Source organism: Salminus brasiliensis, chromosome 6 (genome assembly GCF_030463535.1).
Source record: "Salminus brasiliensis chromosome 6, fSalBra1.hap2, whole genome shotgun sequence".
In the NCBI taxonomy this organism is placed as follows: Eukaryota; Metazoa; Chordata; class Actinopteri; order Characiformes; family Bryconidae; genus Salminus; species Salminus brasiliensis.
Window position 1 is genome coordinate 3463399 of NC_132883.1, and position 22048 is coordinate 3485446.

A 22048-nucleotide genomic window follows, 5' to 3' on the forward strand; every position below is an offset into this window, starting at 1 on the left:
CTGTAAGGAACATTGCTGTGCGGATTTGATTGATTGCTTGTTAGTGAGGTCAGGATGTTGGATGGATGATCAGCACCCCACCTCACCAACCACCTGCTGGGGGGCTTTATAACACCCCTCTATAGCCCACGCCTTGCATTAGGCAGCATGGTGCTCCAGACAGTCCTATTCTATTGGCAATACCTCTTCCCTACAGGGACTAGACAATCCTCAAGTCCCCGAATGCATTCATTAGAAGGGGTGTCCAAAAATATTTGGACGCACTTTAAAATGATGATTATGATTATTATGATTATAATTATTATGCTGGGAAATCTGCAGCACACAGCAATAACGCAGCCTCTCGCGCACGCGCCTTTAAACGCAGCCCGAAAAACCCAGGCGCTAAGAGGGCGGCAGCGCGAGCGGGAACCCGGCTCGGACCGGCGCGCGCTCGTGGCGGCGCTCGCAGCGGGAACGCGGTGGGCGGGGCAGCGGCTTCTCGCTCCCGCCACGCCCCCCTCCGCTTCTTAGACCCTGACGTAGGCAGCCGGAGCGGGTAGCAACAGTTGCCTCGAGACCCCCGGCGCGCCATAGTGACTGTAGTCGTGGAGACAGTTACTTACCAACGGCAGCAACACTCAGCAACAGGAGCCGCGGAGAGAGAGAGGTTGAGAGAGAGGGGGAGAGAGAGAGGAGAGAGAGGCAGCAGCTCTAACTAAAGCAAGGTGAATATTTATTTTTGCTGCTTTAGAAAAAAGGCAGATTTTCTGTGATATTTGCGGGTTTTTGGAGAATTTCTGATACTTTGGTACTTTCCCCCAACTCAGCGTTAGCCGGCCGGGTCAGTTTTGGGTCACTTACGACTGACGGTGACATAAAAGCAGCTCGTTTTCTAGTAGCTAGCTGACTAAATGTTCAGAAACCTCCCAAAAATAATATCTAATATTTATTTATTGAGCTAGCCGTTAGTAGCTAGTAGCTACGTGCGCTCCGGGCTCGCGAACTTGGCTAACAATGGATGCTAGCTAGCTAGCTAGCTGTTGCTAGGGCTAGGGCTGTTGCTCGCGCTAGTGCTCGCGCTGCCAACCCGAGTTCGCGGAACTTTCACGCGGACAGCTTTACCGCGACTTTCCCGCCGCCGCGTGTCGGTTTGCGGGGTTTTACGGCAAATCCGTGATTAATTTCGACTTGTTAACTTTCCTAACTGTAGTTTCTGTCGGTCGTCCGGACCCGATCGACACGCTCGCGCACGCTCGCGCACTCTCGCGCACCCCCGCGCGCACTCCCAGGTAGCTAGATAGCGCACTCGCGAGCGCGCTGGACTTCGAAACCGTCCGGGAAACCAGCTGTCAGGCGGTTCTCGACCCAGGTTGAGGCAGCAGGTTGCTGAGGCTGAAGCCAGGCGGGCTGGCTGATTGTGGAAGGAGGCAGCAGAGGCAGCAGAGGCAGCAGCTAGACGGGGAGCATCCTGGATAGTTGCATGCATTTGGACCCTTCTGCATTTGGACCCATCTGCATTTGGACCCATCTGCATGTCCCTGAGATGATGAAATGCTCAGATAAGAACATATGGGACGATTAGAGATCTAGAGGATTCCAAAAAAGTGGGGATGTCCAACGACTTGAGCAAGCTAGCTGGTCTAGTTGTGTGCTGTGAAGGTAAACATAAGGTCCAGGTGGTTCTGACATGTGGATCAATAACACTAAATCAGGTTAATCTGCTGTAAAGTCCAGTAGGAACCTGGATCTGACTAAAGCGAGGGTCCCAGGGATCACTCAGTATTGTGCCTAACTGGTGTGGGTGCTTAGTTTTGGGATGGTACCATGTTTTTGTTACCATTTTGCACCAATATATATATATAAGTGTATAGATGATTGGATTGACTCTTGCATTGTTAAATTAGAGTGTCTATGGAAGTCCACTGGGTTCAACCATTTGTCAACAGTAGTAGTTTCTGCCGGGTCTGACGTCTGTGCACTCAGTGGTTCTTCCCAGGACCCGTTGGACCTTGAAACTCAGGGTGGTCAGTTTGAGCCGGCACTCCCATTAACCTATATTCCCAATTTGCAGCCGTGCAATGCAGAGCCAGATGATCGCTGGGGGGCATGTGATCGATCCGGGTTGAAACCTGGTTATTGAAACCCCTGCTTCGCGTCCCGGACGGAGGCAACAGGTTGCTGGAGTCACACTGCCTGAATGTGCGAAGCAGCAGCAGCAGCAGCAGCAGCAGCAGCTTGGAGGAGAGCATAGGCAATAGTTCTGCTCCTCAGCCCACCTGAATGCTCTGTAAGATGAGGAAATCTTAGGGCAAGGCACATTTGAGACAAATGGGAGTGTAGTTAATTCACAGCTCTTAAGTAAAAGGCGTTTGAGTGGCGATGTATTCTAATATCCTGCGATTTATCGGGAAAGTGCAAGCAGAAATGAGGTCCAGGCAGAAGTGGAGCACAGTAGCTGTCGATGTCTAATGTAAAAATGGTATACGCTGTGTAATAGGGCGAATCGGCTGATGATCATCAGTTAAGATCATTATTATCATCTTCAGAGAGGATCCCAGGGATTTTCCAGGGGTTTTGTGTTTGCAACTGTTGTAGATGGGTGTTGCACCAGCCTATGTAATTGCATATGCTGGCCCATCGGCACTGAAATGAGCACTATGGGGTTCCTTCAGAGTTAACCCACTTCGCCATCCATTCGTTTACAGTAGTCGGACCCAGGTACACTGTTGTGCGTGCATAGTTTTAGGGTATTACTGTGTTATTACACCAGCCTACACCGGTTTAGGATCATTGGATCAACTCTTAAATCGTTCACTTAAAGCCCAGAGTATGGACAAAAGTATTGGGACACCTGCTTGTTATTTTTTTCCTCCGTAATCAAGGGTATTAAAAAAGAGTCCATCCTGCTTTTGTTGGAGTAACTGACTCAACTGTCCAGAGAAGGCTTTAGATGTTTTGGCTTAGAGCATTACTGTGAGGATTTGATTGCATGTTAGTGTGCTAGTGAGGATATTGGATGATCATCCCCAACTCATCCCAGAAGTACTGGATGGAGCACCACAGTTTTCAGTGCTGGGGGGTTATATGTTTTACCTGCCCCAGAGAGTCCTATTTTATTGGTAGTACTTGTCGTCTGCAAGATGTGTGTCAGCCTAAAGTAGCTGAATGCATTTGTTAGAAGGGGTGTCCACAGACATTTGGACATATAGAGGTTAGTTAAACACGGTTCTTATGTCCCTTTCTTGTTTACTATGCCGCACGTCGCTGTCTAGGTGTTTTTAAAGGGCCTGACTGTATGCGTGTATCCGTTGCTGTCTCCTCAGGTGTGTCGCGTTACAATAGCAAGCTTTCCCCGGGACGTTTCCCCAGTGATAGCTGCGGCTGATCCTGACCAGTGATGCCAGTGTGAATTAATTTCCGCGTTATGCCCCGCATTCACATCTGACAAGCTCATGGGAGCTGTGCGGCGGCTGCTGACGGCGGCTGCTGACGGCGGCTGCTGACGGCGGCTGCTGGCGGCGGCCGCTGATGGCGGCCGCTGACGGCCTTGACAACAGCTCGACTCCTCTCATCCGGGCCGGCTGTCATTTTTCAGACGGGTAGCCACGGCGACGTTACACCTGCGCGGCGGAGAGCGGCTTAATGAGAGCGCTCTTCACGACAATGGTCCACGGACCAGGTGTCGCCCGGCGCTCGCCTCGGCCTGACTATTGATTTCTCTTTAGCCAGCGAGTGGTCATGTCTCTGAAAGCCAGGCTGATAATGAGGGTAATTGGCGCACAGAGAGAGGGGGGAAGAGCCGGGGCTGATGCAACACGTCGCCCACTCTGACCGGCTACTCCTCTCAGCCCACTAATCACATTAGAATGGCCCTGATCAGTCGGCGCATTAGCGCCCGCTCTGATGCCGCTTGTTAAGGAGCGGCTCGGCCTGTCAGAGCGATCGCCGGGGTGTGGAGCCTGCCAGAGCGACGGCATCCTCTCGAGGGCCGCTGACGGGCGCGGGGGAGCCGAACGTGCATAGATGTAGCCTTTTAGACGTGAATTGTCAGGTGTGCCGGTGATTTCTGGACTGCTGGAGCAGAAAACTCCCCCTAACGATCTTTGCCGGGCGACACGAGAAGAAGTCTCGGAAGGCCGGGTTTTGGTGTGCGGGTAATGAAATATGTTGTCACAGGTGCATTTCCAGGCTGGATTCGTCTTCCCTGTCGAGGACTGAATGATTCATGTAATTGAGGTTAATTATTGATGGGACCAGACGCCTGCTTTCTGGCCAACGTAATGTCCAGTTAGTCAGAGAAGCTGGGCCATGGCCTGCGCACCACGTGGAGTACACATAATGGTCAACTCTGCCGGTTTTGTAAGATCGCCAGATGGAAACATACAATTTCACTGATAGGGTTAAGGGGCACTCCAGGCAGACTAGGAAAACCCCCTTCTGCTGACCTATCGTGAAGGTGGTGCAAGTGGGCTGCATGCACTTTCTGCGTAAAGCGATTTTATAGAAGAGCCACCATGTAAGGAACATTTTAAAGGCCTTTTAAAAGAAGCTTCATAGCATGTAATAGTTTTATGTGAATGTAAGAGTTCTTTAGACTTTGAAAGGGTTTTCCACAGTCAATAATTAATAAAAAAATATACTGTATATCTCTAAACATTTCCATCGGGGGGTCCAACCTTCTAGAATAAGGCCTTTGAGTGTCCCTTAATAAGCGGCTATCCTCCAAACCTACAGCCTGATCCACCATCCCATATTCTAGTATGACGAGTGGTCTATCTATTAACATAAACCAATGGGTTCTTCCCTGTACTTTCTCTTTAACATTGAGGTTCCTTAAACTTTTAAAGGCTTCTCCACACTCACCCATCTCATTTCCAAATATTTTGTTGTCAGAAATGTTATCGTATTTTTTTTAGAGAACCAAAAAAGGTTCTTCTATGTAATAATGCAAGAGTATTAAGTCAAGTGAACTGATACTGTAGCTGTTGATATGTTATCAGAAGGCGGGGCTTCTTATCTAGTCAAAACTACAGCCTGATCCACCTGAATGTGTATAATCAAGCGACCTATCTGCTTACAGATATGTAAGGGTTCTCCGTTGAAGGCGTCTCCTTACAAAAACTACGAGGTTCTTCTGCAGAATTCAGAAGTGTTCCAGAAGACCCTTCCTCCTTTAGGATATGTCTTCTTAAAGGCGGCCCCTAAGTTTCCCTCTGAAACTACAGCCTGATCCACCATCCCATGTTCTGGTAATCGGTATAATCGTTCGGCCTCTCTATTAACATGAACCCTAGCCTCCCTCAAAAGCTGCACACCGCATTGCCACAGCACGGCACGTCCGAGTCTCAGGCCTCGAGACGGAGCAGAAAGACACACCGCAGACACACGGATAATTATAGGTTGGTAATTGTTGAAATATCTGAAGAAGGGATTAAGCCTAAAGCTGCGGGCAAACTCAAAACCATTTGTTCGCTTGTTTTGACAAAGCCCTGCGATTCGGCCCGAGCCTGAATCAGGCTTTTAATTCGGTCACACACGCCCTCCATAAAGAAAATAAAGGAACGGGAATGAAACTCCACGCCAGCCAAAAAGCCGAGCAGCTGGTGTGTTTACATGGCAACATGATACACAAATACAGGCTGAGTAACGGAAAGAGAGCGCCGGCCTCGGGGCTTCAGCCGTAAGCTTTCAGGAGTCAGTCGTTCTTTTAAAAACAGAATCGTCCTTTTTTATCTCTGATTGCGCTGGAGGGCCGGCAGAGCTTTGGCTTGCAGAGCTTTGGCTCGAGAGGGCAAAGGTTGGAGGAAGAGAGTCAGCTCTCGTCCCGAAATCCAGCCTGAGACTTTTTCCCAGCTCCTTTAAAGGACAATTCCTCAGATTGTTCAGAATTTCTGCATATTTCAGTGGTTGAGATGTAAACATAGAGAGTGGCTTTAGTGTGAAATGGTTCATTGTAGAGAAGTGACTCAGATTTATTTACGGTGGTGGTCGCCACGGCTACAACACAAATATAGCCGTTTTATTTACCATCTAAAAGCAACCAGAGAACCTACACGAGTCGTCTTATTTTTATATGGGATGTGGACGATGGGACGTAATAGTGGTGAATCAGACAAGCAGGTCTTACTTGGGGGCTGTTTTGCCCCTGCAAGGGCCCCTGCATGTACCCCTACACCCCTTTATGTACTTAAAAAACACCGTCCTAAAGCAACGTCTCTGGATTCACTGTTACTCTTCTGTAATAACTAATGATCTGAGAAGGAGCTTTTAGTGGCCACTGTGAACTATTGGTACTAAATCCTAGCCTTATGCCACTACAACAGAACTGACCATTCGAGGCATGGACCATTCGAGGACTGTCCCGTGCTTAAGTCCTGTAAGTTGTAAGAGGTGGGGTCTCCATGAGCATCAGTAAGCCCTGGGCACCCATGACCATATCGCCAGGTCACCGTCCGGTTGTCAGGTTGTCCCTCATTGGAGCACACCTGCCTGCCTGATCTTTCCGAGATGTTCTGACCCAGTTATCTAGAACATTACAGTTTGGTTCTTGCCCATTTTCCAGCTTTAAAACCTTCAAGACAGACTGTTCAGCTGCTGCCTGTTATATCCATCCCCTGACCCGATCCACTATATGCTACCAGATGCTATATCACTGCTGATAATCCGTGAGCGAGCTTTTAAAAGCTCTTCAGGCGCCTGGTTCCATTCACCAACACTGTGAACAGTTCTAACTGGTTGAGTTTCTCTTGAACGGAGCGTTTCGGACCAAACCCACTGGGATGCCTTTCACACTATTACCATTTAATTCTACTGAAGTATATTAAACAGCGTGATGGACTTCTCCTTTAATCACGGCTCGGCCACTGTGTTATACGTCCAAGCACCTTCAAGCACCCTGGGCTTTACGTACACACTCACGAGCACAAGCAAACGTACGTGTGAGGGAGCAGTGGGGCAGCGAACCCATCACTGACCCTGCCTGCGGCCTGTGGCCTGTGAGTGTGCTTATGCATGAGCGGTCAGCGCCCGTGGGTGCTGCGTTGAACTCCGCTTGACCGCTGTGGTGGCCCTAGCTCGGGTTCTACAATACACATCCAAAGGTCTGTAGACACCTGCTTTTGGGTTTCTACTGTCTTCTATTGTATTTTGGAACTTTGCTGTGAGGATTTGATAGCATTCAGCCACAGAGGTACATCAGTCATCAGGTTCTGATGTTGGATGATTGGTTCTGTATGTACTGGATGGAGCTCCATCCCTCCAGAGAACACAGCCCTTCCACTGGTCCACAGCCCGAATGCTGGGGAGCTTATACCCCTCTAGCTGGCATGGCTACCTTGGAGCCATATATGTGGCGGCTCCAGGGCTTCCCGTTCTGTTGGTCAGTGCTTTACACAATTACCAGGAGAGTCCGTCCGGATACTTTTGGACACGTAGCGTGTCAATCCTAGATCCTGACCCGCCCGGTATCTGCCCGGTGTGATTGTTGAAGCCGTGTCCAGAGTAACCTTATACCGTGGTGAGTTTTTAATGACCTTGTCCATGGCGCAGCTCATCTCTCAAGCAGACAGCTGCAGTGTGTGTGTGTGTGTGTGTGTGTGTGTGTGTGTGTGTGTGTGTGTGTGTGTGTGAAGGTGTGCATACACGTCTAGATATGGCCCATAGTCACATGTCCACCCATGTGTGAGTGGGTGTCTGTATACTAGTGCTGTATTTAGCCCTTGTTGAAGAGGCCTAGCCCAAAAGTAGATACTTTGCCCCTCCTCGGCTGACCTTGCTGTGCCCTGGGTTGCTACCCTGACTGCTGAAGTATACAATATGATGACAAAAGTATTGGGACATTCGTTATTTCTTCTTTAATCAAGATTATTTAAAAGGTGCCTATCCTGCTTTTGTTGGAGTAACTGTCTCGACTGTCCAGGGAGGAAGGCTTTCTGCTAGGTTTTGGAGCAGCATTGCTGTGAGGATTTGATTGCAAGAGCATTAGTGAGGTCAGGATGTTGGAGGATCATCACCACCCCACCTTAAATCCTCAACTCATCCCAAAATAGTATTGGATAGAGCACCATTATTTCATCATCATCATCATGTAGCCCGCGCCTGGCCCACGTTTATTGAAAAATATTCTGTTAGTCAGTCAACTGGGCCTGGGACTGTTCTGAGGGGGCCGGGGGGCATCGAAGTGGGGAATACTGCAGGATGGCACACGATCCTGCCAGACCCATCACTGTAATAACGCTGGTTCTGCGAGGCTCAGCACTTTCTGTGATCCTAATTACGGCTGTAATCGTGCGTCTTATCAGCACTGAGAGCTGTTTGTTTTGGTGAGTCTGTGGAAACGGCCGCCTCAGGAAAGCCGTATAACTCTGCAGATCTGACGCAACGCTGAGGGAGATTAAGAGCTGCTGCCAGTCTCAGCCGACGCTCTTCATCATCAGACACCTGAAGATTCATCAGCTTATGTTAAACGGTTAAACTCGGTCTCTCCCTCCTTATTACTCTCTCTCTCTCTCTCTCTCTCTCTCTCTCTCTTTGCCTGCCTCGATCTCTCTTTCTCTGCCTCTTTATCTCGCTTTCTCTCTCATTCTTACTCTCTCCTTTTTACATCTACCACTCTCATTTCTCTCCCTCTTTATCCCCCCCCCCTCTCTCTCTCTCTCTCTTTCTCTCTCTTTCTTCCTCTCCCTCTTTCATTTGCCTCTCTCTCTCTTTCTCTCTTCTTTTTCTTTCTGCCTGCCCCTATCTCTCTCTCTCTCGTTCTCCCTCTCTCTCACTTGCTCTCTCTCTATCTGTCTCTCCCTCTTTCATTTGTTTCTCTCTCTCTCGCTCTCTGTCTCTCTCTCTCTCTCTCTCTCTCTCTCTCTCTCTCTCCGTCTCTCTCTCTCTCTCTCGTTCTCTCTCTCTCTCTCCCTCGTTCTCTCTCTCTCTCTCTCTCTATCTCTCTCCGTCTCTCTCTCTCTCTCTCTCTCATTCTCTCTCTCTCTCTCTCCCTCGTTCTCTCTCTATCTCTCTCGTTCTCTTTCTCTCTCTCTTTCTCTCTCTCTCTCTCTCTCTCTCTCTCTCTCTCTCTCTCTCTCTCTCATTCTCTCTCTCTCTCTCTGCCTAATTGGCGGCATCTCTATTCCTTTCTCTGTCTTTCCATCTCTATCTCTTGCTCTCTCTCTATTTTCCTCTCTGTCAATCTCGCTTTCTCTTTCTCTCTGTCTGAATGTCTTTCTCTCTCTCTCTCTCTCTCTCTCTCTCTCTCTCTCTCTTGCTCGCTTTCCCCTCAAGCACTCTTTAGTAAAAATGCTTCAGCAACAGGTGAAAACTTGTCTGGATCTGAAATGTTTTTTTGCGCTCAGACGCACCCTGGGCATAAATCCGCCCCCCCCCTTGCCGTGGCCCCCCCCTCATCAACACATTCTTTACATTCCACCTGGTTTGTATCGTAGCTACACAACTGCTAATTAAATTTCCTGCCACAAACAGCACACTGGGCCCTCCGATTTGCATCATAATAGACCTCTCTCTGTCTCGCCTCTCTCTCTCCCTCTCTCGCTCACCCCCCCCCTCCTTTCCTTCTCAGCCTTTTGACATGGACAGTAGGGAAACAGTGCCCACCCCACCCCCACTGATACTTCTGTTCCCTGCACTTTTCCCCTTCGCGTTTACACACTCCAGCTTTCCGTGAAGACCATGCCTGTATCTTATCCCTGTTCCAATTCCGGTGCGTTGGGAAAGATGATGGAGTCAGCACAGTAATTACGCCTTACTGCAGTTAAGATGATCGTTTTTCCTCCCTCCACCACCACCCAGGTGACCACATTTCAACCTTGAGAAGTTCAGACCATCCTTTACACTGTTGCCTTGTTTTGGCCTTTTGAAGTGGATATTTGCTTTCCTAGCAATGTAAATTACTTCAGTCCTGTCTGTTTTTTAAATCATTTATTTAATCAAATTTATTCCCTTTCACCCAATGTTGGTACTGCCAATTAACCCACCCGTTCATAACCCCCCTAACACACATTGCTAAGCCAGCCACCACCTCCTTTCAAACATTGCCAGGCAGCCGACACACTCTGAGGAAAGCTCCGGGTCCCCAGCTCCGCTTTACCAGCTAACAGCGAAGCGGCATGGACCTGGGGTCGCGGGTTCGAATCCCAAAGCCATGCCAGAGTGGTAAGCACGTTAGACTGCTGAACCACTGAAAGTAGCATGAAAAGCTGCTTATCTTATCTGCTCAGTAAATCACTGATATTATTATAAACACTAATAATAATAACTCTCCTACAGAAGGTGGTGGAGGTTCTCCATCACTGTGTTCATCATTAGAACATCTCCAAAGTTCTCCTCTCTCATGGAGTCTAGTATTATTTCGAGTTCTCCTCAGATCAACACCTGGCACTTCCTCCACACTGTGCTGGCTGGACTGGACTGGGGGGCTTCCAGGAGAAACCTGGAGGAACCAAGCTCACAAGATCTCACCTGCATCTGTTCTGATAAGATCTGGAGCTTCTACAGTAATAATAACTCTCTTACTACTGAGAGACATGGCTGTACTCCAAACTGGCCAAACTGGGATGTTCTAGACGACTGGGGCAGAACATCTCCAAAACATCAGACTGGTCTTGTGGGGTGTTCCTGGTATGCAGCGGTCAGTGAAAGTGGTCAGTGAACCAGCAACAGGGTCATGGGCATCCATGCATCTGCTGCTTACATCTTCAGAGGTCTTGTAGAGTCCATGCTTTGATGGGTCAGAGCTGTTTTCGTGGCCTAAACAATATTAGGCATGCGGTTTTAATGTTATGGCAAGAGACAACATAGGAAAGCACAGCTGGTGTGGGTTATCGCACTGAGTATCGTATTGAAGGCTAGCTTCAACCCAGCCCTAGGGTACAGGCGGATAGATGTAAGCCTGGATGCTTTGTACTTGTTGTTCCTTTCTCCTCAGTCTCAAACTCCCAGAAGACCCCTGATCATTATAAATCTGGGTGATGTGACGAATATCCTAACCTCATTAGATCGCAGGCCTGGGTCAGCGGTTCACTGCAGGCCTTGGATTAAGTGGCTGTACGAATGCGACCACGCTTTCCTCTTCCCCATACCAACATCCTGTGCATTTATCCTCCGCACTCGAGGCCTGTGTGTTTGCAGGTTTCTGCTTTAGCCTATGAATGGCTATTCATGCCTCCTCCAGCACCTGAATAGACGGGGAAGTGCTTGTTGATTCGGAGTGTGATGCGAACCCTAGCTGACTCCCTGGCCGGCCGCTCCACTGTATTGTTATCACACCATTGTATGGAGAACATGTCAAACAGTGCCGCCGGTGCTTACACACAGGCCAAGGCCGCCGTCACACCGGGGCGAAACTAACACCATGTGTTTGGAAGGAGTCAGCGACTCCTGCAGGACCTGATCTTTTCCTTTGTTTATTAAAAAAACTTAACTGCTTCCAAACAGCCAAATGGTCTCATAAATTACAGATTGATGCCGCAATCATTTATAGCACGCCGATAAACATCAGAGTTTTCCATGGAACGGCTTCTGGGGTCGTCCACTTTCACAGGTTCGGCCTCAGGTTTTAATCCGCCGGCTGTTTGAATACGCAGACTGAGCTCACGTCCTTGTACGTTGCTCACACACTGCTCAGATCACTTATTGCATAACTTTGATACGAAGAGGAATCTCCCTGAAGTGTTCCCTACATGTACACTACATGTCCAAATGTTTGTGGACACCAATTTTAAAGAATGCTTTTGGCTTCTTTAGGTTGTACCCATTGCTCGTCTAGTTGCACACATCTTGTCTAGTCCCTGAAGAGATGTACTGCTCTGGAGCAAATGAACATCATGCTGCCTAATAATGCCAGGTGTGGGCTAGAGGGGTATAAAGCCCCCAGCATTGAGCTGTGGAGCAGTGGAAGAACTGTGCTCTCTGGAATGATGGATGGTGGTGGAGCTCCATCCAGTACTTTTAAGATGAGTTGGGGAGTTGAGGATGAACGCAATCAAATCCTCACAGCAATACTCCTCCAAAATCTAGTAGGAAGCCTTCTTCTTTGGACAGTAGAGACAGTTACTCCAACAAAAGCAGCATAAGCTCTTTTTTTAATTCCCAGGATTTCCAAAGAAATAACGAATGAGCCTATGTCCCATTACTTTTGTCCCTATAGTGTATACTCTAAGCAAAGTGGGCCCTAAGGTTTTGCATGAATCTGAAGAACTCTTCAACCAGCAGCTGCAGTCACGCGCTAGTGCATGTCCGATAATGTAGCACCACTTTAAGGTGTCTTGCTAGCACCTTCAAAACCAATTCAAACCGGGTCATGGACATCTAAGCTAGTTGCAAATAGATTTCTGGACGAGACAGTGAAGCTCCATGATGGAAAGTAGCCTACCCGATATCACCATTTGCTCTTGTTGACAGATGCAAAGAATATCTCTGTCACTTGAAGGCAAGTGTTCGCTCTATTGTGGCCCATGAACCTTTTGAGAAGTCCTTTTGAGAAGAATTCCTCAAAGTATTTTGGGATATTCCAAAAATATCATTTTGGTGCCAAAATATTTTCAGGTCATTCATTCGTGTGGCTTGAGAAGACCTGGATATCTTCACCAGCGTCACTTTCCACATACTTTTTATGGTTGAAGATCTGTGTCTTGTCCATTTTGGTGAACCTTTGTAGGACAGCTCTGTTCAGCAATGTGGAACTCTCCTGTTGCTCACATGCTCTTCACCGCTACACACCCGTCATCGCCAGTTCTTTTGTGGTTCCTTTATCAAACCATAGCTCGGTGCCCGGGAAGCCATGCAGTTCCTAGATACTAGATACAATCACTCGGATAATTGCTGCAATGAAACCGGGAGTATTGGATTCCAGATAAGAGGCGACAAAATTTCCGATCTCAGGCTTCTGAACTTTGACAGACATGGTCAAGAGGCCGCTTCCGCTGTCCACGGGTTGCACCATCCGAGAGTTCACAGAGCAATAGGACCTGATGGATGACATCATCTCTTGACCCAGAACCTTCCCTGCTGCTTATCTAGAATCCAATACGCCCAGTCGTTATTGTCATAATCACCTGATCACTGGGCTCCGCAGGTCTGATTAATCAGAAGAGCCGATGGCTGGGTACTGATGACGAGCAACATTTCCCCTCTGTCTAGACCTTTTTCAGACTGGCTCATCGATCCAGAGAGGTAAAATTAACTCGCTGTTGTGGCTCGGTTGTTTTTCAGCAGCCGTCGTCGTCGTCGTTGGCTGGCTGGCTGTACAAGGCTGGCAATCAGTAGACAACAAAAACATTAGTGAAGGATGATCTACATCCGCTGCACGGGCCAAGTCTGCGGCACAAGTAAAAAGAGGTCTATATAGCACAGAGAAGGGGTTTTTTGGTGCTGCTTAGAACCATTTCAAAGGTTCTACATCAGAGAGGATTAGGGGCTTCTCTCATGGGCCCGACAGTGGCAGCTTAGCAAACCTGGGTATCAAATCCACAACCATATAATGAAGAACCATTTAAGCACCCTAAGTACGTATGTAGAACCACTGCCTACACCAAAGAACCCGTGTTTGAAAGAGTGGAGGAAGGATCCTCCAGAGCAGCTCCTAAGAACTAAGCTCATGATGGTTCACAGTGGCAGCTCAGCAAACCCCTGGTATCAAACCCACAACCCTGTAATGAGTACAGGGTCCAGTGAGCCACCACTGATCCTACAGAACCATCTGCAGAAGGTTTTCCACCAGGAATGCTTCGAGCATCCAAATAGGAAGGATCCTCCAGAGCAGCTCAGAAGAAGTAAGCTCATGCTGGCTCACTCAGCATCCAGTGGACCATGGACTGCTGTGGGTAAACGGGATCCATCTGATTGAGAGGAACCCTTGGAGCAGAGTGGGTTAAGGGCCTTGAACAAAGGCAGGTCAGCAAACCTGGGTATCAAACCCTCAACCCTGTAATGAGCAAGCCAGTGCCCCAACCAGTGAGCCACCACTGATCCTACAGAACCATCTGCAGAAGGTTTGTCTCCAATATGAGGAAAGCTTCTTTCACAGCTGTCATGGTTCTGTATAGAACCACTGCCTGCATCACAGAACCCTTGAGGAACCCTCATTCATGAGGAAGGGTAAGTGGAAAGCTTGTGCTGGCTCACTCAGCATCCAGTCATGGACTGTTGTGGTTGAACCGGATCCATCTGAGCGAGATAGTGTGTGAAAGTTCATGTTTTTCCTCGCGAATATCAAAACAGCGACGGCTCAGGCGGCCTGGTTCAGAAAGGCGAGCGCGAGAGCTTCCCTCAGAAGAGCACACGTCATGCGGAGACAATGCGGCACTGCGCGAAATCTTCAGGAAGTTTTCTCTCTGCTCAGTGCGGCTCGCATCGCGCCGTCTAGCTTCTATTTGACCTGCTGCCACTTGGAGATCAATCGTATGTTTTATGGGTCCGTCTCCTCAGCGGCCAATCTCCCCAGTCAGAGCAGAGTTGGGAAGAAGAACGGAGGAGCATGCTGATGTTGTTCACAGCAACAGGTTGCTATGTTCCCTCATGTGAATCAGCAGTTTAGGGTACGTTCATTGCTCACGTCAACGTGAGGCTTTTCCGATCGGATTATCTCCATAATGTCTCCTCTGTTGTGCTCCAGAAGCCAAAGCCTGCAGAGATACTTGGGAAATACAGAAACTTCTCCTCTCCTCTCCTTTCTTCTCCTTTCTTCTCCTTTCTTCTACTCTCCCCTCTTCTCCTTTCTTCTCCTCTCCTCTCCTCTCTTCTCCTCTCTTCTCCTTTCTTCTACTCTCCCCTCTTCTCCTTTCTTCTCCTCTCCTCTCCTCTCTTCTCCTCTCTTCTCCTTTCTTCTACTCTCCCCTCTTCTCCTTTCTTCTCCCCTCTTCTCCTTTCTTCTCCTCTCCTCTCCTCTCTTCTCCTCTCCTCTCCTCTATTCTCCTCTCCTTTCTTCTCCTCTCCTCTCTTCTCCTCTCTTCTCCTCTCCTCTCCTCTCCTCTCTTCTCCTCTCTTCTCCTTTCCTCTCCTCTCTTCTCTTCTCCTCTCTTCTCCTTTCTTCTCTTCTCCTCTCTTCTCCTCTCCTCTCTTCTCCTCTCTTCTCCTCTCTTCTCCTCTTCTCTCCTCTCCTTTCTTCTACTTTCTTCTCTTTTCCTTGCCTCTCATCTCCCCTCCTCTCCTCTATTCTCCTTTCCTCACATCTCTTCTCCTTTCTTCTCCTCTCCTCTATTCTCCTTTCCTCACATCTCTTCTCCTCTCTTCTCCTCTTCTCTCCTCTCCTTTCTTCTACTTTCTTCTCTTTTCCTTGCCTCTCATCTCCCCTCCTCTCCTCTATTCTCCTTTCCTCACATCTCTTCTCCTTTCTTCTCCTCTTTTCTCTTCTCCTTTATTTTCTTCTCTTCTCTTCTCTTCTCCTTTATTTTCTTCTCCTTTTATCCCCTCTCCTTTCTTCTCCTCTCTTCTCCTTTCTTCTCCTCTCCTATCTTCTCCTCTCTTCTCCTTTCTTCTCCTCTCCTATCTTCTCCTTTCTTCTACTTTCTTCTCCCCTCCTCTCCTCTATTCTCCTTTCCTCACCTTTCTTCTCCTTTCTTCTTCTCTCCTCTCTTCTCTTCTCCTCTCTTCTCCTTTCTTCTCTTCTCCTCTCCTCTTTTCTCCTTTTTTCTCCCCCTTCTTCTCTAATCTCCTCTTCTTTCTTATCTTCTCTTCTCTTCTCTTCTTTCTTCTTTTTGCTCACATTGAGCAAATTGATGCAGGCTTTTCCGATCAGATTATCTCCATAATGTCTCCTCTGTTGTGCTCCAGAAGCCAAAGCCTGCAGAGATACTTTGTTGGGAATACAGAAACTTCACGTGCCAGGACACCTTTCCTGCACATGTCCCGGGTTGTAATGGCAGGATGTGTATTTTAAGGCCACCTGTTCCAGGGGAAATTGTTAAATGCAGGTTTAGCTCAAAAGGATCTGTTCTTTTCTTTCCCTCTTGATCCTCTGTTGTTCCATCGCTACGGGCAACAAGGGGGTGTAGCAACAGAGAGCTGGAGATCCTCCATTTTGTCATCACTTACGTGGAGAGCAAGGGGAAAAAGAACCTAGGAACTTGGGTTCCTCTCAGGCACCCCCACATGCAACAGTTTACCTCAGGGCTTTGTTGTGAAGATGAACGCTCACTTTTGCGAGCACTTTTCCTTTCCACTGCGAGCGCTCCTCGGCAGCTCTGGGTTGGGGGTGGGGGCGGAAATCTGGAAAGGTTTACGGGGGGTGGGCGTAAGGGGGGGGGTGGTCTGGGGGAGTGGAGAGTTGTAAGTGTGAACAAACGGTCTCCATGGCAACGGCAGGCTGCGGAGCCCTGAGCTTTGGCGGAGCTGGTGACGGATGGACCGAGGTAACGATGGCGGCCGGAGAGATGTATGGCCAGCACAGGGAGGATCAGGGAGAGGCGAGCCAGAAGCCAGCCTGAGTCTGCACATTTCTGCAGCTGGACTTCTGCAGCTTCCTCCTCTCCTCTCCTCTCTTCTCCTTTCATCTCCTTTCTTTTCCTCTCCTCTCTACTCCTGTCTTCTCCTCTCTACTCCTTTCTTCTCCTCTCTACTCCTTTCTTCTCCTCTCTACTCCTTTTCTCCTCTCCTCTCTACTCCTTTCGTCTCCTCTCTTCTCCTTTCTTCTCCTCTCCTCTCTACTCCTTTCTTCTCCTCTCTACTCCTTTTCTCCTCTCCTCTCTACTCCTTTCTTCTTCTCTCTTCTCCTTTCTTCTCCTCTCCTCTCTACTCCTTTTCTCCTCTCTTCTCTTCTCTTTTTTCTCCTTTCTTTTCCTCTCCTCTCTACTCCTTTCTTCTCCTCTTTTTATCTCCTTTCTTCTTCTTTCTACTCTTTTGTCTTTTATCCTTTCTTCTCTTCTTTTCTGTCTTCGTCTCTTCTCCTTTCATCTCCTCCATTCTCTAGTGTTTTCCTTTACTCTCTTTTCTGCTCTGTCTTGTCATCTACTCTCTTCTCAGCCATCTGCAGACCCCGATTGGCGCTCATTACATTAGCCAAGAATTAATGAGACAGGCTGACAAACAGCCTCCGTTGTGGAAATCACGTCTTAATTTGCGTTCATTATACTGTACGTGTGGGTTCATGTGCTTGTGCGCACTAGTGTGTGTGTGTGTGTGTGTGTGTGTGTGTGTCCAATAACTGAAGTTCATAAAGATCATAGAAATCACAGAGATCTCCTGCCCATGACAGGAAGCCAAAGAAAAGTAAGGCTAAAGGGGCCGGTGCTTTGGAGGTACAGAGAGGTGGAGGATGCACGTGCAGTCCCAGCAGTGTGTCTGCAGAGCGTCAGAGACGTCCCGCATGGACGGCCTTCCGCGGCAACAAGTGTCTCTGCTTTATTGCACGATTGTTTGACGCTTCCGGTGGATTGTAAAGGCGATCGGAGTGGCCTTCCGAAGGTGCAAATCCGTCTTTTCCTGTCTGGGTTATGTAGTTGGAAAAGTCATTTGAAGCGCGGTTTGCAAATCGCTTGTTGATTTTGGAGAGCAGAGGTGTAAGGCAAGCCTTTCCCCCCTGCTCTCTGTCTTCCTTTCAGCCTTTCTGATTACTTTTACACTCCCCAGTTCAGCCACCGAGCACACAAAGAGCCTGAAAAGCAGTCTGGAAGTTCCTGAAAAGTAGGTCCAGTGTAATCAGCCTTTAAAAAAAAAAAAAAAACCAAAAAAACAACACTGGGGTGTAATTGGTATTGAGCGGTCGGCCCCCCTCCTCTGGGTCTCCCAGAGGGGCTGAAATTAATAGGTTACGTATTCATTGTTGTAAGTTTCTGGTTAATGTGAGATAGAAGGATCGGTTGGGGGATGGCATTGTTTGGTTTGGGAAGTATTCTGTTGGTTGCATAGCAACAGGCTCCTGGAAACGGGAGTGGACGGTGTTGCCACTAGCAACAGTTGTTGCTCTGCAAACAATGTGGGCCAGTGCAAACAAGAGCCAAGGCTGTGGGCTCCTGTTTTTAATTGAACATCTGCATGTGTTTTTCCCTGATTGAACGCTGCCCGAGTTGAGCTCGTCACTGACGGACGTGCCTAAAGACTGCCTTTAACTTCATGCTCCGTCACAGGTATTACTTTTATTACCTCTGTCTCTCTCTCTCTCTTTTTTTTTTCGAAGCCAGAATCATTTCAGATCACTAAGAGGCCTCTTCTGGTCCACCGGTCCTCCTCCGTGCTTCGCCAGCCCATTACTCGGCTCTCGGCTCTCAGGTGATGTGAATAGAGGGAAATTGCGGAAGTGTCGCAATCGCGTTTAATAGCTGGGCTGGGGCCAGCCGGGCTGTGCCTGCGTACAGCCTGCGGGGAGCCTGTGAACTTGTCTGTACTGTAATAAAGCCCAGCTCCATTCAGGACGGGCCTTTCTGTTTTTTACACCCAGAAAGCCCGGCCTCCCGCTGGGTCCTGCTTTTGTGCCGCTCCGAGCAGCTGGTGGGGAATTTTGTGTGGCTTTTAACCTTCGCTCAGGAGCCCACAGCAGCCGCAGAGGCAGAGACAGGCTGTCCCATGCCTCGCACCCACCGTCCTTCAGCCACTCGCCCAACTCCAACGTAATTAAACTTCTATAGACCGTCTGAAGGGTACCGCTTTTTTTTTTGTAGGCCCTTAACACCTGAGGGAAAGCAGGTTCTCTCTCGGTCATCTCCTCTCCTCCTGTTTCTCCTCCTCCTTCTGAATCGCTCTCAAGCTCCACTCTCCACTTAGCCGTTGATCTCAGAAGGACCCTGCCACAGTTAAGCTCCACTTTGTCAATAACAGAAGTCAGGACCTTCTTAGGTCCAGCTCCTCCATCACCTGTTGCACACACACACACACACACACACACACACATGCTCATTTAGTTTTTCCTTCTGACAAATCCATTAGAGAGGGTTCAGAGGAGGGGCACCTCGCCCTGAGGGTCTCGGGAATAAAAATAGCAGGCTGTTGATCAGTGTACGGCTCCACATCCCCACGCCTCCACCTAAACTCCTTCTGAAATGCGCTAGGCATGAGTCTGAAGAAGCTGGATCGCAGCAGGCAGGCAGGCAGGCGTTGTTATGCTGGTGATGGGGGATGATTGAGTCATAGCAGAGCATTAGTAATCATGAATTTCAACACCGCTTCTTCCTGGTGCCGTAGCTGTTCCCTGACGGTGGTCAGCCCCGGGCGGGGCGCACCCAGCTCCGTGGAAACTCCTCCGTTTGTTTTGGTTTTGGTGAGACGCTTTCGAAGGCGTTCGTGGAATCCTCGTGCAGGGTTTAGCGGCCTGCAGTTTCATGTTTGGGGGGGGAGCGCGTCGCCTAATTGTTTCGCTGTTCTGCTGAGTTGTGTTGATGTTCATCGCCAGGGACGACCGGCTTTTCCTCCCTGATTGTTTTTGAAGGAATTCCAGATTACTTTCAAAGCTGCCAGACGAACATGACACAGTTTAATTCAGCTTGATTCACACTCTCTCTACCTCTCTCTCTCTCTACCTCTCTCTCTCTACCTCTCTCTCTCTACCTCTCTCTCTCTCTCTCTCTCTACCTCTCTCTCTCTACCTCTCTCTACCTCTCTCTCTCTCTACCTCTCTCTCTCTACCTCTCTCTACCTCTCTCTCTCTCTCTACCTCTCTCTCTACTTCTCTCTACCTCTCTCTCTCTCTCTCTACCTCTCTCTCTCTACCTCTCTCTACCTCTCTCTCTCTCTACCTCTCTCTCTCTACCTCTCTCTACCTCTCTCTCTCTCTCTACCTCTCTCTCTCTACCTCTCTCTACCTCTCTCTCTCTTTACCTCTCTCTCTACCTCTCCAGCTCTCTCTATATATCTCTCTCCCTCCTGTCTTTATTTATTGTCTTATTATTTCTCTCTATCTCTCTCTATCTCTCTCTACCTCCCTGTAGACCACTCTCTATCTCTCTCTTGCTTACTACCTCTTTCTCTATGTCTCTCGCCCTTCTCTCTTATATCTCAACCCCTCTGTTGACCCCGCTCTCCTATGAAAATAAAGAGGACCCGGTTGAAATCAGTTGAAATCAGTTAGATTAATCAGCTGATTGGTCTGTGTTTGATCTGCTGATGGGAGGAGGAAGAGGAGCGTGGAGGAAGTTTATTGGGCGATATCTGGGTAGTGTGTTAATCGTGTGTGTGACACTCGTTGCTCATTGTCATTCTATTTTAAGCCTGAATTGGAAAACAAGCTGTCAATCAAAGCCGCTCTCCCTGCCCCTCTGAGTCACTCAGCTCCAGAGAGCGCAGCCCTCCTCTGATCACAGACCAGCGCCCAGTGGTCTCCACACTCTGGGATGGCTGGAGATGATCCTCAGCACTGATCTGAGGCCTGTGGTGCGGGTCAGTGTTTGGGTTCTCTGCGGATGCGAACGGGCCGAGAACACAAGATCCTTCTTCATATCTGACTGATTAGAGGCTTTACTCCAATCCTGAGAGACGTGCAGCCTCCCTACACCTCTCTCTACCTCTCTCTCTCTCTCTCTCTCTCTCTACCTTCTCTATCTCTCTATATCTCTCACTCTGTCTCTTCCTTTATATCTCTCTTTACTTCTCCTCTATTTCTCTAGGTCTCTCTACCTCTCTCTCTCTCTCTCTCTCTCTCTCTCTCTCTCTCTCTCTCTCTCTCAGCTGAACTTCCCGAGTGTGAGCTTTAAAAAGAATAGAATGAGAGGAGTGGGAGGGAGGGGGGGGGGGGGTGCAGGGGCAGAGGAGGGGAGGGTAAGGGGCCGGAGTTAGGGGTGGTTGCCATGGTTCCCTCACCATAGCAACCAACAAACGTTTACAAAGCATTGAGGAATTTCCTCATATCAGCTGGATTATTGGAGCCCCTAGAGACGGACTCACACTCGAAACAAACGCTGGAGCTCATCAGAACCCCGCTCCGTCTGTGTGTGTGTGTGTGTGTGTTTTGGGGGGGTGTTTTCTTTTTTATTTAAGGGGTTTGGGGTGGTGATCCCCCCCCCCCTTCCCATGCATGCACCATTCTTTCCAAAACACACACACACACTCTCTCTCTATCTCTCTCTCTCTCTCTCTCTCTCTCTCTCTCTCTCTCTCTCTGTCTCTCTCTCGCTCTCTGCAGGAGGTGTGTCATTAATATCACTCTTTTTTTATCCATCTCTTCCCTCTTTTCCTCTCACGCTGGCTCAGCCTCAGCTGTGAGAAGCTCAGAGAGACAGAGCGACGAGTTCAGGAGAGCATGCTGGCTTTCTCCGTACGCCAGCTCCTACACCGCGCGCACACACACACACACACACACACACACACACACACACAGAGATTCGCAAAGTACCAACTAATAATGATGGGAATCACAAAGACTGCCCTCATTTGTTCAGCTGATTCAGAGACTAGTCATTTTATTGCGCTTAACTTTGCTGTAAATGGACAGAATATTACATATTAGACACATATTTAACCCTTTAAAGCCTGAACCACCAAATAATAATAGCCTGAAAAATGAAGACGGAGGAAAAAAAAAAACTCCTGACAAAATCCATGACAAAACATGGAGATACAAGGTTTTCAAATCTCAGGTGAAACAAAATCCTGGGGCAGATTTTTACTTTCTCTGAATTTTCCATCTCCACACAACCCAGTGTATAAAATTCATTTCTGATGTTTGCTAATTAGCTACATTGAACCACACTCAGCAGTGTAGCAGTTATTCATGTTTGTATTATTGTTTAATTAACTGAGGAAGATAAAAGTCATCATCCTTTAGCGCTACACTGCAGAACACAATATCATGGCATGTTAAATGATTTTAAATTGTGTCAATGTCTAGTATTTTCCATCTTTAGACATTATAAGATTATTTAAAACTTTTTATTGCATTACATCATAGTAAATAATGCATTTATTCATAATTACAAAATCTATTATTTATATCTTCAAAAATAATAAATCATTTAGTTTGTTTTAAGCATTATTTCTTGAACATTGCTCAATTATTTGCCAAAACGAATAAGAATAGGACGCTTTCACTAAAAAACATGACTTGAATAGAGTTAAACAACCTCAGATTGAGAGATCGTCGCTGTCACGCAAAACCTTGCATCTCTAAAACAGCAACTTTACAGGAGACGGGAAAACCCTT

At 48.2% G+C, this 22048-nt stretch overlaps 1 protein-coding gene across 7 annotated transcripts in view; it reads left to right on the forward strand.

Moving 5' to 3' along the window:
- The first annotated feature begins 417 nt into the window (after window positions 1-417).
- Window positions 418-22048, forward strand: part of rfx2 (regulatory factor X, 2 (influences HLA class II expression)) — a 52579-nt gene continuing 30948 nt past the window's right edge. For 3 of the 7 annotated variants that reach the window (XM_072681337.1, XM_072681338.1, XM_072681344.1), the window contains exon 1: window positions 1065-1641. In XM_072681337.1, coding sequence (XP_072537438.1) covers window positions 1593-1641 — 49 coding nt within the window. In that variant the 5' untranslated portion in view covers window positions 1065-1592. Of the gene's footprint in view, window positions 708-1064; window positions 1642-9547; window positions 9778-16297; window positions 16335-17964; window positions 18048-22048 lie in introns of those variants that run through there. The other 4 variants (XM_072681341.1, XM_072681340.1, XM_072681339.1 and 1 more) reach the window with 4 other exon arrangements.